The sequence below is a fragment of the Bos grunniens genome, chromosome 5 (genome assembly GCF_055505025.1).
Source record: "Bos grunniens cultivar Pamir isolate PY7600 chromosome 5, Bosgru_T2T1.0, whole genome shotgun sequence".
Classification (NCBI taxonomy): domain Eukaryota; kingdom Metazoa; phylum Chordata; class Mammalia; order Artiodactyla; family Bovidae; genus Bos; species Bos grunniens.
Window position 1 is genome coordinate 104,266,371 of NC_141169.1, and position 14,003 is coordinate 104,280,373.

Here is a 14,003-nt window from a genome sequence, read left to right on the forward strand (position 1 = left end):
ACCAAATATAAGTGAATGGTAATAGTCTATGATAATAGCTCATATTAAAAATAATCAGTCCAGAAGAACAGAGCTAATTTATACTCAAAATCTCACGTATGTAATTTTAATGGAAAATTATTAGATAGATTATAAGCTACTCTTACCTACTATTCAGTGTGACAAGTGGGCAAGTGAAGACTACTGTTGTAAAAGGAAACTCTCTTTTCTAAATTTATTTTTAATTGGACGATAATTGATCTGCAATGCAGTGTTGGTTATGTGTGTGTGTGTGTGTGTGTTAGTCTCTCAGTCGTGTCTGACTGTTTGTGACCTATGGAATGCAGCCCACCAGGCTACACTGTCCATAGGATTTTCCAGGCAAGAATACTGGAGTGGGTTGCTGTTCCCTCCTCCAGGGGATCTTCCCAACCCAGGGATCAAATCCAGGTCTCTTGTATTGCAGATGGATTCTTTACCATCAGAGTCATGAAGAAGGAGACTCCCTTACATGATATGATATATAGAAAACCCTAAAGACCTCACCAAAAATATGAGAACTAATACACTCAGTAAAGTTGTAGAATGAAAAATCTATATACAAAAATCAGTTGCATTTCTATGCACTAACAATAAACTGCCAGGAGGAGAAACTGAGAAAACAATTTGATGTACATTTGCATGAAAATGAATAAAATATCTAGGAATAAACTTAACCAAGGAGGTGAAAGACCTGTACACTGAAAACTATAAACACATTGATGAAAGATACTGAAGATGACTCAAATAAATGGAAAGATATTCTGTGCTCATGGATTGGAAGATCTAATATTATTAACATGCCCATACTACCCAAAGCAATCTACAGATTCACTGCAATCCTTACCAAAATGTCAATGGAAATTTTCACAGATACAGACAAACAATCCTAAAATTTGCATGGAACCACAAAAGACACTGAATACCAAAGCAATCTTGAGAAAGAGTAATAAAGCTGGAAGTGTCATACTTCTTGTTTTCAAACTATGTTACAAAGCTATATTGATCAAAACAGTATGTTGTTAGTATAAAAATGGACACAGAGATCAATGGAACAGAATAGAGAGCCCAGAAATAAACCCACATTTGTATGGTCAATTAATTTTTGACAAAGAAACCAAGAATATACAATGAGGAAAGGACAGTTTTTTCAGTAAATGGCATTGGGAAAACCGGAGAGCCACATGCAAAAGAATGAAGCTGAACCATTGTGTTACACCACACACAAAAATTAACTCAAAATAGATTAAAGACTTGATCACAAGTCCTGAAGCCATAAAATTTCTACAGGAAAAAACAGAAAATAAAATCGTTGACACTGGTCTTCATGAGGATTTTTTTGGATTTGACACCAAATCAAAGTGAACAAGAGTAAAAACAAGCAATTGGGACCACATAAGGCTACAAAGCTTCTGCCCAATTAAGGAAACCATCAACAAAATGAAAAAGCAACCTATGGAACTGGAGAAAATATTTACATATTATATTTCTCATAAAGATTATTATCCAAAATACACAAGGAACTCACACAACTCAGTAGCAAAAATCAAACAATATGACTTTCAAACAATGGGCAGAGAAACTGATAAATACTTTTTTTAAAGAATACATACAACTTGCCAATAGGTACATGAAAATGTGCTCAACACTACTAATCATCAGAACATACAAATCAAAACCACAATGAGATATGACCTCATATCTTCTAGAAAGGCTTTTATCAAAAAGAAGAAATAACAGGAGTTGAGGAGAATGTGAAGAGACAGGAAAGCTTTTGCACAGTTAGAGGGAATGTAAGTTGATGCAGCCCCTATGGAAACAGTATTGAGGTGCATCAAAAATTAAAAATAGAATTGCCATATGATTTAGCAATTTCACTTTGGGGCATTTATCTGAAGGAAACACTAACTTGAAAACACAATGTTCAGTGCAGCAATATTTGTTCAGTTGCTAGGTTGTGTCTGACTCTTTGCAATCCCATGGACTGCAGCATGCCAGGTTCTTCTGTCCTTCACTATCTCCCAGAGTTTGCTCAAATTCATGTCCACTGAATTGCTGATGCTATCTAACTATCTCATCCTCTGTGGCCCACTTCTCCTTTTGCCTTCAGGCTTTCTCAGCATCAGGGTATTCTCAAATGAGTCAGCTCTTCTCATCAGGTGGCAGAAGTACTGGAGCTTCAGCATCAGTCCTTCCAATGAATATTCAGAGTCGATTTCCTTTAGGATGGACTGATTGGATCTCCTTGCTGCCCAAGGGACTCACAATTCATTTGTGGCATCCAAGAACCACAATTCAAAAGCATCAACTCTTTGGCACTCAGCTTCTGTATAATCCAATTCTCACATCCATACATGACTACTGAAATAAACATAACTTTGACTAGATGGACCTTTGTCAGCAAAGTGATGTCTCTGCTTTTTAATATTCTGTCTAGGTGTGTCATAGCTTTCCTTCCAGGGAGCAAGCCTCTTTTAATCTCATGGCTACCATCACCATCAGCAGTGATTTTGGAGCCCAAGAAAAGAAAATGTGTCTGTATCCACTTTCTCCCTTTTTATTTGCCATGAAGTGATGGGGCCAGATGCCATGATCTTAATTTTTAGAATGTTGAGCTTTAAGCCAACTTTTTCACTCTCCTCTTTCACCCTCAACAAGAAGCTCTTTATTTCCCTCTTCTCTTTCTTCCAATAGAGTGGTATCATCTGCATATCTGAGGTTGTTGATATCTCTCATGGCAATCTTGATTCCAGCTTGTGATTCATTCAGCCTAGCATTTCCCACGATGTACCCTACATATAATTTAAATAAACAGGGTGACAATATACAGCCTTGACGAATTCCTTTCCCAATTTTGAACAAGTCAGTTGTTTATATCCAGTTCCAACTGTTGCTTCTTGACCTGCATACAGGTTTCTCAGGAGGCAGGAAAAGTGGTCTGGTATTCTCAACTCTTTAAAAATTTTCCACAGTTCCTTGTGATCCACATCAGATCAGATCGGTCGCTCAGTCGTGTCTGACTCTTTGCGACCCCATGAATCGCAGCATGCCAGGCCTCCCTGTCCATCACCAACTCCTGGAGTTCACCCAGACTCATGTCCATCGAGTCAGTGATGCCATCCAGCCATCTCATCCTCTGTCATCCCCTTCTCCTCTTGTCCCCAATCTCTCCCAGCATCAGAGTCTTTTCCGATGAGTCAACTCTTCACACGAGGTGGCCAAAGTACTGGAGTTTCAGCTTTAGCATCATTCCTTCCAAAGAAATCCCAGGGCTGATCTCCTTCCAAATGGACTGGTTGGATCTCCTTGCAGTCCACATAGTCAAAGGCTTTAGTCTAGTCAATGAAGCAGATGTTTTTCTGGAATTCTCTTGCTTACTCTATGAGCCAACAAATGTTGGCAATTTGATCTCTGCCTTTTCTAAACCCAGCTGTACATCTTGGAAGTTCTCAGTTCACTTATTGCTGAAGCCTAGCTTGAAAGACTTTAAGCATAACCTTGCTAGCATGTGAAATGAGCACAATTGTGCAGTAGTTTGAACATTCTTTGGCACTGCCCTTCTTCAGGATTGGAATGAAAATTGACCTTCTCCATCCTGTGGCCACTGATGAATTTTCCAAATTTGTTGATATATTGACTGCAGCACTTTAACAGCATTACTTTTTAGTATTTTATAGCAATGTATACAAGAGCCAAACAAGGTAAGTTTTCAGTGATGGATGAATGGATAAAGAAAATGTAACATAGACATATATCCACCCTTAAAAAAGAAGAAAATTTTGCCAGTTTCAACACGGATGGACCTTGAGGGCATTATGCTAGGCGAAACAAATCAGACAGAGAAAGAAAAATACCATAAAATCTCATTTATATGTGTAATCTTAAAACAAAAAGCAAGTTCAGAGATGCTGAGTGGTTGGTGCCTGCCAGAGGTGGGGAATTTGGTGTGGCAAATGTAATCAAAAGGTATAAACTTGAGTTATAAAATTAATAGGTGAAGAGATAAACAGCATGGTGACTATAGTGAATACCATACTGTCTGTTTGAAAGATGATGAGAAAATACATCTTAAACATCCTCATCATATAAAAAAATATTTAACTGTATATATGGTTATGGATATAACTAGACTTACTGTAGTGATCATTTATCAATATACACAAATATATAAGCATTATGTTGTACACAGCAAACAATATAATGTTATGTCAATTATATCAATTAAAAACTTTTAATAAAAGCAAGTTTGGAACATGTGGATTAAATTAGCTCCATCCAACTTCATTTTATAAACTCAACTTAAACCCATCACTTAGATTTTAAAATATCAAATCTCACTAACAACATCCTACAGGGTTGGGAAAGACACAGAAACAGACATAAGTCACCTGCACATGAGATGTAGGCTTCCTCCTTTGGAGAGCAGGAACTGTACTTCCAAGGGTCAGAAGGACACTGCCAGAGAGAGGTATCAATTTTCCGACACTGGATTAAATCTACCCACGGGGGTCTAGAACCTTCCCTGAGACCAACAGAAGCATTGAGACTTCCACTGTTCCCACAGGCAAGCTGTCTGCAGATCACAGACACAGTGATGTCTTCCATGGGGCTGTGGCAGACACTGCCCCACGTCCCATTGTAGAAAACTTCCAGCCACCCAGCACACTCTTGGTCCTCGCTCACCATCCTGAGGGCCAGGAACCTGAGATTGAAAGGGAGGAGACAGGACACAGTGAGAACCCAGCTCAGTGCTCTGGGTTTTCCTCTCTCCCCAAAATTGTGAACATTCATCTCTGACCCAGCTGAGGAAGCAAATCCACTAGATGACCAGAGTCAAACCTGTCTCCTTTTTATCTGACTTTGTCCATCTGTGTCTGTCTTTCTAAATATTTCTACCACCATGATGTAGTGAATATAAACTGAGGAAGACCAACCGGGACACCTGCAGGGAGAGAGAGCTGACTCCTGCTTCCTGACAAAACATCTAAAAGAGTGTTTGAAAGGGGTGTGATGTGGACAGTGTGGAGGCAGATAGAATAATGGATCTGTGACTGTTTCCTTATCTGGCAAAGGGGACTTTACAGATGTGATTAAGGTAAGGACCTTGAGATTACCCTGAAATATGATGGATTAACCACCTGAGCACATTCTAATCACATTCTTAGACTCACTATCCTTTAGAGTGGAATACTTTTCCTTGTTTTGGTTAGAGGGAGATGTGAATATGTATAACAGTTAGAGAGGTGGAGCTTTGCTGGTCTGATGATGAACAGAAGGGGGTTATGACCAAAGGCAGGCAGGCAGTTTTTAGAAGCTTGAAAAGACAAAAAACAGATTCTTTCCCAGAGGCTGAGAGGTGATGTGACCCTACTGAAACCTTGATCCCCATCCAGTGAGATTCCTGCTGGACATCTAAGCTACAGAAGTGTAAGGAAGTACATGTGTTGTTTTAAACCATTAACTATGTGGTAATTTGTTACAAAACAAACAAACAAACAAACAAAAAAAAAACTAGCACCTTGGCTTTAAGACTTCTCTACCCTATGTACCAGAAGAGTGAGCCCTGATTACAAGGAAAACTGAGAAAAGGCTATGCCAGCAAACACTACCGAGGAGAAAGGACCAGAATCTCAGCTGCTGCAGGAGGCAGTGAAAGCACCTCGTCTTCACGTCTGCTGGAAAGACAGGCTCCATGGGAGGAAGCCTCCTTCTCTGGTCCTTTCAGCATCTCTCCCTCAGGGTTCAGACCCCCGTCCTCCTGGGCCCTCCCTTCCCCCTGCCTGTGGACAGTGTGGAGTGCTGACCTGAGCAGATGACCCCGGCGTCCTCCTTGTGTCTGAAGTCGTGCTGCCCCCAGCCCCAGGAAGGGCACCTCCACACGTGGGACTCCGTTCCTGTGCAGTTCAGGTCATACAGCCAGATGGGCCCTGATCCTGCCCCGAAGTGAGCAGACCCCGTGGCACTGAGGGCTTCCCCACAGCCCAGCTGCCTGCACACCACGCGGGCATCGTCCAGGTTCCAGCCGTCATCACAGATGGTGCCCCAGGAGCCCTGGTCAAGGATCTCCACTCTCCCGGCGTAGGGACCGCCCCCATCCACCTGGCGGAGCTGTCTACTGTCTGAGGAGAGAGAAATGGGACAATGAGGCGCTGACCTGGGGAATGAATAGGGTCTTCTGTCCTGTGGGACCCTCACGTGAGCAGTAGGGGGTGCTCTCCTCTGAGGCTGCAGACCGTGCTTGTTCAGACACAAGAGTCATTGCACTGGGGCAGCACCTGGGTGTGATTTCCTGAAAAAAGAGCGATGATTAGAGGGTTGGGAGGGTTGAAGAACAGGAAACTCAGTTAAGCAAAATAATTTTTAGGAAGGGAGGGGACTTTGGGGGGAAATGGATACATGTATATGTATGGCTGAGTCCCTGCCTGTTCACCTGAAACTGTAACAACATTGTTAATCGGCTAAACCCAATACAAAGTAAAAAATTCAAAATAAAATAATAATAATAATAATAATGACCTAGTGATGGAGCTGAGATGAAAGCTGTAACATACCAGTAAAGTTACCATAATCTTAGTGTTCCCTTTCTCTATGAACAGCCCTGGTCCTGACAATGCCACGATTACTGTTTTAAGCCAAGCTTTGCCCTAAGAATGAGTTAAATAAGTTGCTCTATCCTTAATCTACCCCTAAATAGAAGAAGCAAAACAAAATCCTTTCTGAAGGATTTGTACAACTTTTTATCTACAATGTTTGTGATTTTAAAAACACTTACATAAAAGAGATCTCATGGAAAACAAGAGGAAAAAGAAACATTAAAAAATTTTCCCAGGGTATTTGGCTCTTAGAGTTACCTGACAAAGAGTTTATTTATTTTTATTAATTTTTATTTGAGCATAATTGCTTTACAGCATTGTGGTAGCTTCTGCTTTACAGCAAACTTAATACCTTATATATACATGTAAGGGTTTCCTAGGTGACTGAGTGGTAAAAAAAAATCTGCCTGCCAAATAGGAGACCGGGGTTCCATCCCTTGTTGGGAAGATCCTCTGAGGAAAGAAATGGCAACCCACTCCAGTATTCTTGCCTGGGAAATCCAATGGACAAAGGAGTGTCTCAGGCTACAGTCCATGAGGTCACAAAAGAGTCAGATGCAACTCAGCGACCAAACAACAATGACCCATATATATATATATATATATATATATATATATATATATATATATCCCCTCTTTCTTGGATTTACTTCCTCTTTACATCACCACAGAGCACTGAGTAGAGTTCGCTGTGCTATACAATAGGTTATTATTTATCTATTTTATGTGTTCAGTTCAGTAGCTCAGTAGTGTCCAACTCTTTGCGACCCCATGAACCGAAGCACGCCAGGCCTCCCTATCTATCACCAACTCCAAGAGTCCACCCAAACCCCTGTCCATCGAGTTGATGGTGCCATCCAACCATCTCATCCTCTGTCGTCCCGTTCTCCTCTTGCCCTCAATCTTTCCCAGCATCAGTGTCTTTACCAATGAGTCAGCTCTTCACATCAGGTGGCCAAAGTATTAGAGCTTCAGCTTCAACATCAGTCCTTCCAATGAACACCCAGGACTGATTTCCTTTAGGATGGACTGGTTGGATCTCCTTGCAGTCCAAGGGATTCTCAAGAGTCTTCTCCAACAACACAGTTCAAAAGCATCAATTTTTTGGTGCTCAGCTTTCTTTACAGTTCAACTCTCACATCCATACATGACCACTGGAAAAACCATAGCCTTGACTAGATAGCAGAGAAAGCAATGGCACCCCACTCCAGTACTCTTGCCTGGAAAATCCCATGGAAGGGGGAGCCTGGTGGACTAGATAGAACTTTGTTGGCAAAGTTTATGTGTGTGTGCATGCTAAGTCAATTCAGTCGTGTCTGACTCTGTGACACTATAGATTGTAGCCCATCAGGCTCCATGTCTATGTGATTCTCCAGGCAATATCTATTTTATACTTAGTATCAATAGTGTAGAGCTTCTGAGTCTGGTGGCTGAGGCAGTAAAGAATCTACCTGCAATGCAAGAGACCTGGGTTTGATCCTTGGGTTGGGAAGATCCCCTGGAGGAGGGCATGGCAACCCACTCCACAATTCATTCCTGGAGAATCCCCATGAACAGAGGAGCCTGGCAGGCTACAGTCCATGGGGTTGCAAAGAGTCGGATACGACTAAGCTCACAGCACAGCACATCAATAGTGTATATATGTCATATATGTCAATTTCAGTGTCCCAATTCATCCCACTCTTCATTTCCCCTCTTAGTATCCATATGATGTTCTCTATGTTGGTGTCTCTATTTCTGTTTTGCAGTAAGTTCATCTCTACCACCAAGGCAAACCATTCAATATCACCGTAATCCAACTCTATGCCCCAACCAGTAATGCTGAAGAAGCTGAAGTTGAACGGTTCTATGAAGACCTACAAGACCTTTCAGAACTAACACCCAAAAAAGATGTCCTTTTCATTATAGGGGACTGGAATGCAAAAGTAGGAAGTCAAGAAACACCTGGAGTAACAGGCAAATTTGGCCTTGGAATACAGAATGAAGCAGGGCAAAGACTAACAGAGTTTTGCCAAGAAAATGCACTGGTCATAACAAACACCCTCTTCCAACAACACAAGAGAAGACGCTATACATGGACATCACCAGATAGACAACACCGAAATCAGATTGATTATATTCTTTGCAGCCAAAGATGGAGAAGCTCTATACAGGCAGCAAAAACAAGACCAGGAGCTGACTGTGGCTCAGACCATGAACTCCTTATTGCCAAATTCAGACTTAAATTGAAGAAAGTAGGGAAAACCACTAGACCATTCAGGTATGACCTAAATCAAATCCCTTATGATTATACAGTGGAAGTGAGAAATGGATTTAATGGCCTAGATCGGATAGATAGAGTGCCTGATGGACTGTGGAATGAGGTTCGTGACATTGTACAGGAGACAGGGATCAAGACCATCCCTGTGGAAAAGAAATGCAAAACAGAAAATGGCTGTCTGGGGAGGCCTTACAAATAGCTGTGAAAAGAAGAGAAGCAAAAAGCAAAGGAGAAAAGGAAAGATATAAACATCTGAATGCAGAGTTCCAAATAATAGCAAGAAGAGATAAGAAAGCCTTCTTCAGCGGTCAATGCAAAGAAATAGAGGAAAACAACAGAATGGGAAGGACTAGGGATCTCTTCAAGAAAATCAGAGATGCCAAAGGAACATTTCATGCAAAGATGAGCTCGGTAAAGGACAGAAATGGTATGGACCTAACAGAATCAGAAGATATTAAGAAGAGATGGCAAGAATACACAGAAGAACTGTACAAAAAAGATCTTCATGACACAGATAATCACGATGGTGTGATCACTGACCCACAGCCAGACATTCTGGAATGTGAAGTCAAGTGGGCCTTAGGAAGCATCACTATGAACAAAGCTAGTGGAGGTGATGGAATTCCAGTTGACCTATTTCAAATCCTGAAAGATGATGCTGTGAAAGTGCTGCAGTCAATATGCCTGCAAATTTGGCAAACTCAGCAGTGGCCACAGGACTGGAAAAGGTCAGTTTTCATTCCAATCCCAAAGAAAGGCAATGCCAAAGAATGCACAAACTACTGCACAGTTGCACTCATCTCACACGCTAGTAAAGTAATGCTCAAAATTCTCCAAGTCAGGCTTCAGCAATAAGTGAACCATGAACTTCCTGATGTTCGAGCTGGTTTTAGAAAAGGCAGAGGAACCAGAGATCAAATTGCCAACATCTGTTGGATCATTGAAAAAGCAAGAGAATTCTAGAAAAACATCTATTTCTGCTTTATTGACTATGCCAAAGCCTTTAATGGTGTGCATCACAATAAACTGTGAAAAATTCTTCAAGAGATAGAAATACCAGACCACCTGATCTGCCTCTTGAGAAATTTGTATGCAGGTCAGGAAGCAACAGTTAGAACTGGACATGGAACAACAGACTGGTTCCAAATAGGAAAAGGACCTCGTCAAGGCTGTATATTGTCACCCTGCTTTTTTAACTTATATGCAGAGTACATCATGAGAAACGCTGAACTGGAAGAAACACAAGCTGGAATCAAGGTTGAAGGGAGAAATAAGAATAACCTCAGATACGCAGATGACACCACCCTTATGGCAGAAAGTGAAGAGAAACTCAAAAGCCTCTTGATGAAAGTCAAAGTGGAGAGTGAAAAAGTTGGCTTAAAGCTCAACATTCAGAAAATGAAGATCATGGCATCTGGTCCCACCACTTCATGGGAAATAGATGGGGAAACAGTGGAAACAGTGGCAGACTTTATTTTTCTGGGCTCCATAATCACTGCAGATGGTGACTGCAGCCATGAAATTAAAAGACGTTTACTGCTTGGAAGGAAAGTTATGACCAACCTAGATAGCATATTCTTTTTTTTTTTTTTTTTTTTTTGAAACTTTACAATATTGCATTAGTTTTGCCCAACATCGAAATGAATCCGCCACAGGTATACCCGTGCTCCCCATCCTGAACCCTCCTCACTCCTCCCTCCCCCCTCCCCATACCCTCCCCCTGGGCCATCCCAGTGCACCAGCCCCAAGCATCCAGCATCACGCATCCAACCTGGACTGGTGACTCATCTCATACAAGATATTACCCTTGTTTCAATGCCATTCTCCCAAATCTCCCCACCCTCTCCCTCTCCCACAGAGTCCACAAGACTGATCTGTACATCAGTGTCTCTTTTGCTGTCTCATACACAGGGTTACTGTTACCATCTTTCTAAATTCCATATATATTCGTTGGTATACTGTATTGGTGTTTTTCTTTCTGGCTTACTTCACTCTGTATAATAGGCTCCAGTTTCATCCACCTCATTAGAACTGATTCAAATGTATTCTTTTTAATGGCTGAGTAATACTCCATTGTGTATATGTACCACAGCTTTCTTATATATTCATCTGCTGATGGGCATCTAGGTTGCTTCCATGTCCTGGCTATTATAAACAGTGCTGCGATGAACATTGGGGTACACGTGTCTCTTTCCCTTCTGGTTTCCTCAGTGTGTATGCCCAGCAGTGGGATTGCTGGATCATAAAGCAGTTCTAGTTCCAGTTTTTTAAGGAATCTCCACACTGTTCTCCATAGTGGCTGTACTAGTTTGCATTCCCACCAACAGTGTAAGAGGGTTCCCTTTTCTCCACACCCTCTTCAGCATTTATTGCTTGTAGACTTTTGGATCGCAGCCATTCTGACTGGCGTGAAATGGTACCTCATAGTGGTTTTGATTTGCATTTCTCTGATAATGAGTGATGTTGAGCATCTTTTCATGTGTTTGTTAGCCATCTGTATGTCTTCTTTGGAGAAATGTCTGTTTAGTTCTTTGGCCCATTTTTTGATTGGGTCATTTATTTTTCTGGAATTGAGCTGTAGGAGTTGCTTTTATATTTTTGAGATTAGTTGTTTGTCAGTTGCTTCATTTGCTATTATTTTCTCCTATTCTGAAGGCTGCCTTTTCACCTTGCTAATAGTTTCCTTTGTTGTGCAGAAGCTTTTAAGTTTAATTAGGTCCCATTTGTTTATTTTTGCTTTTATTTCCAATATTCTGGGAGGTGGGTCAGAGAGGATCCTGCTGTGATGTATGTCAGAGAATGTTTTGCCTATGTTCTCCTCTAGGAGTTTTATAGTTTCTGGTCTTATGTTTAGATCTTTAATCCATTTTGAGTTTATTTTTGTGTATGGTGTTAGAAAGTGTTCTAGTTTCATTCTTTTACAAGTGGTTGACCAGTTTTCCCAGCACCACTTGTTAAAGAGATTGTCTTTAATCCATTGTATATTCTTGCCTCCTTTGTCAAAGATAAGGCATCCATAGGTGCGTGGATTTATCTCTGGGCTTTCTATGTTGTTCCATTGATCAATATTTCTGTCTTTGTGCCAGTACGATACTGTCGTGATAACTGTGGCTTTGTAATAGAGCCTGAAGTCAGGTAGGTTGATTCCTCCAGTTCCATTCTTCTTTCTCAAGATAGCTTTGGCTATTCAAGGTTTTTTGTATTTCCATACAAATTGTGAAATTATTTGTTCTAGCTCTGTGAAGAATACTGTTGGTAGCTTGATAGGGATTGCATTGAATCTATAAATTGCTTTGGGTAGTATTCTCATTTTCACTATATTGATTCTTCCAATCCATGAACATGGTATATTTCTCCATCTATTAGTGTCCTCTTTGATTTCTTTCACCAGTGTTTTACAATTTTCTATATATAGGTCTTTAGTTTCTTTATTTAGACATATTCCTAAGTATTTTATTCTTTCCGTTGCAATGGTGAATGGAATTGTTTCCTTAATTTCTCTTTCTGTTTTCTCATTATTAGTGTATAGGGATGCCAGGGATTTCTGTGTGTTGATTTTATATCCTGCAACTTTACTATAATCATTGATTAGTTCTAGTAGTTTTCTGGTGGAGTCTTTAGGGTTTTCTATGTAGAGGATCATGTCATCTGCAAACAGTGAGAGTTTTACTTCTTCTTTTCCAATTTGGATTCCTTTTATTTCTTTTTCTGCTCTGATTGCTGTGGCCAAAACTTCCAAAACTATGTTGAATAGTAATGGTGAAAGTGGGCACCCGTGTCTTGTTCCTGACTTTAGAGGAAATGCTTTCAATTTTTCACCATTGAGGATAATGTTTGCTGTGGGTTTGTCATATATACCTTTTACTATGTTGAGGTATGTTCCTTCTATTCCTGCTTTCTGGAGAGTTTTTATCACAAATGGATGTTGAATTTTGTCAAAGGCTTTCTCTGCATCTATTGAGATAATTATATGGTTTTGTCAATTTGTTAATGTGGTGTATTACATTGATTGATTTGCAGATATTGAAGAATCCTTGCATCCCTGGGATAAAGCCCACTTGGTCATGGTGTATGATCTTTTTAATGTGTTGTTGGATTCTGATTGCTAGAATTTTGTTAAGGATTTTTGCATCTATGTTCATCAGTGATATTAGCCTGTAGTTTTCTTTTTTTGTGGCATCTTTGTCAGGTTTTGGGATTAGGGTGATGGTGGCCTCATAGAATGAGTTTGGAAGTTTACCTTCCTCTGCAATTTTCTGGAAGAGTTTGAGCAGGATAGGTGTTCGCTCTTCTCTAAATTTTTGGTAGAATTCAGTTGTGAAGCCGTCTGGACCTGGGCGTTTGTTTGCTGGAAGATTTTTGGTTACAGTTTCAATTTCCATGCTTGTGATGGGTCTGTTAAGATTTTCTATTTCTTCCTGGTCGAGTTATGGAAAGTTGTACTTTTCTAAGAATTTGTCCATTTCTTCCACGTTGTCCATTTTATTGGCATATAATTGTTGATAGTAGTCTCTTATGATCCTTTGTATTTCTGTGTTGTCTGTTGTGATCTCTCCATTTTCATTTCTAATTTTATTGATTTGATTTTTATCCCTTTGTTTCTTGATGAGTCTGGCTAATGGTTTGTCAATTTTATTTATCCTTTCAAAGAACCAGCTTTTGGCTTTGTTGAGTTTTGCTATGGTCTCTTTTGTTTCTTTTGCATTTATTTCTGCCCAAATTTTTAAGATTTCTTTCCTTCTACTAACCCTGTGGTTCTCCATTTCTTCCTTTTCTAGTTGCTTTAGGTGTAGGGTTAGGTTATTTATTTGACTTTTTCTTGTTTCTTGAGGTATGCCTGTATTGCTATGAACTTTCCCCTTAGGATTGCTTTTAAAGTGTCCCATAGGTTTTGGATTGTTGTGTTTTCATTTTCATTCATTTCTATGCAAATTTTGATTTCTTTTTTTATTTCTTCTGTGATTTGTTGGTTATTCAGCAGTGTGTTGTTCAGCCTCCATATGTTGGAATTTTTAATAGTTTTTCTCCTGTAATTGAGATCTACTCTTACTGCATTGTGGTCAGAAAAGATGCTTGGAATGATTTCAATTTTTTTGAATTTACCAAGGCTAGATTTATGGCCCAGGATGTGA

General features: G+C 40.2%; 1 protein-coding gene across 1 annotated transcript in view; it reads right to left on the reverse strand.

Moving 5' to 3' along the window:
* LOC147372850 (antigen WC1.1-like) overlaps positions 1-14,003 on the reverse strand; it is a 53,431-nt gene that overhangs the window by 4,418 nt on the left and 35,010 nt on the right. The window contains exons 3-4 of the mRNA XM_086404356.1: positions 5,891-6,137; positions 4,523-4,720 (exon numbers count right to left, since the gene is read on the reverse strand). Coding sequence (XP_086260482.1) covers positions 4,523-4,720; positions 5,891-6,137 — 445 coding nt within the window. The remainder of the gene's footprint in view (positions 1-4,522; positions 4,721-5,890; positions 6,138-14,003) is intronic.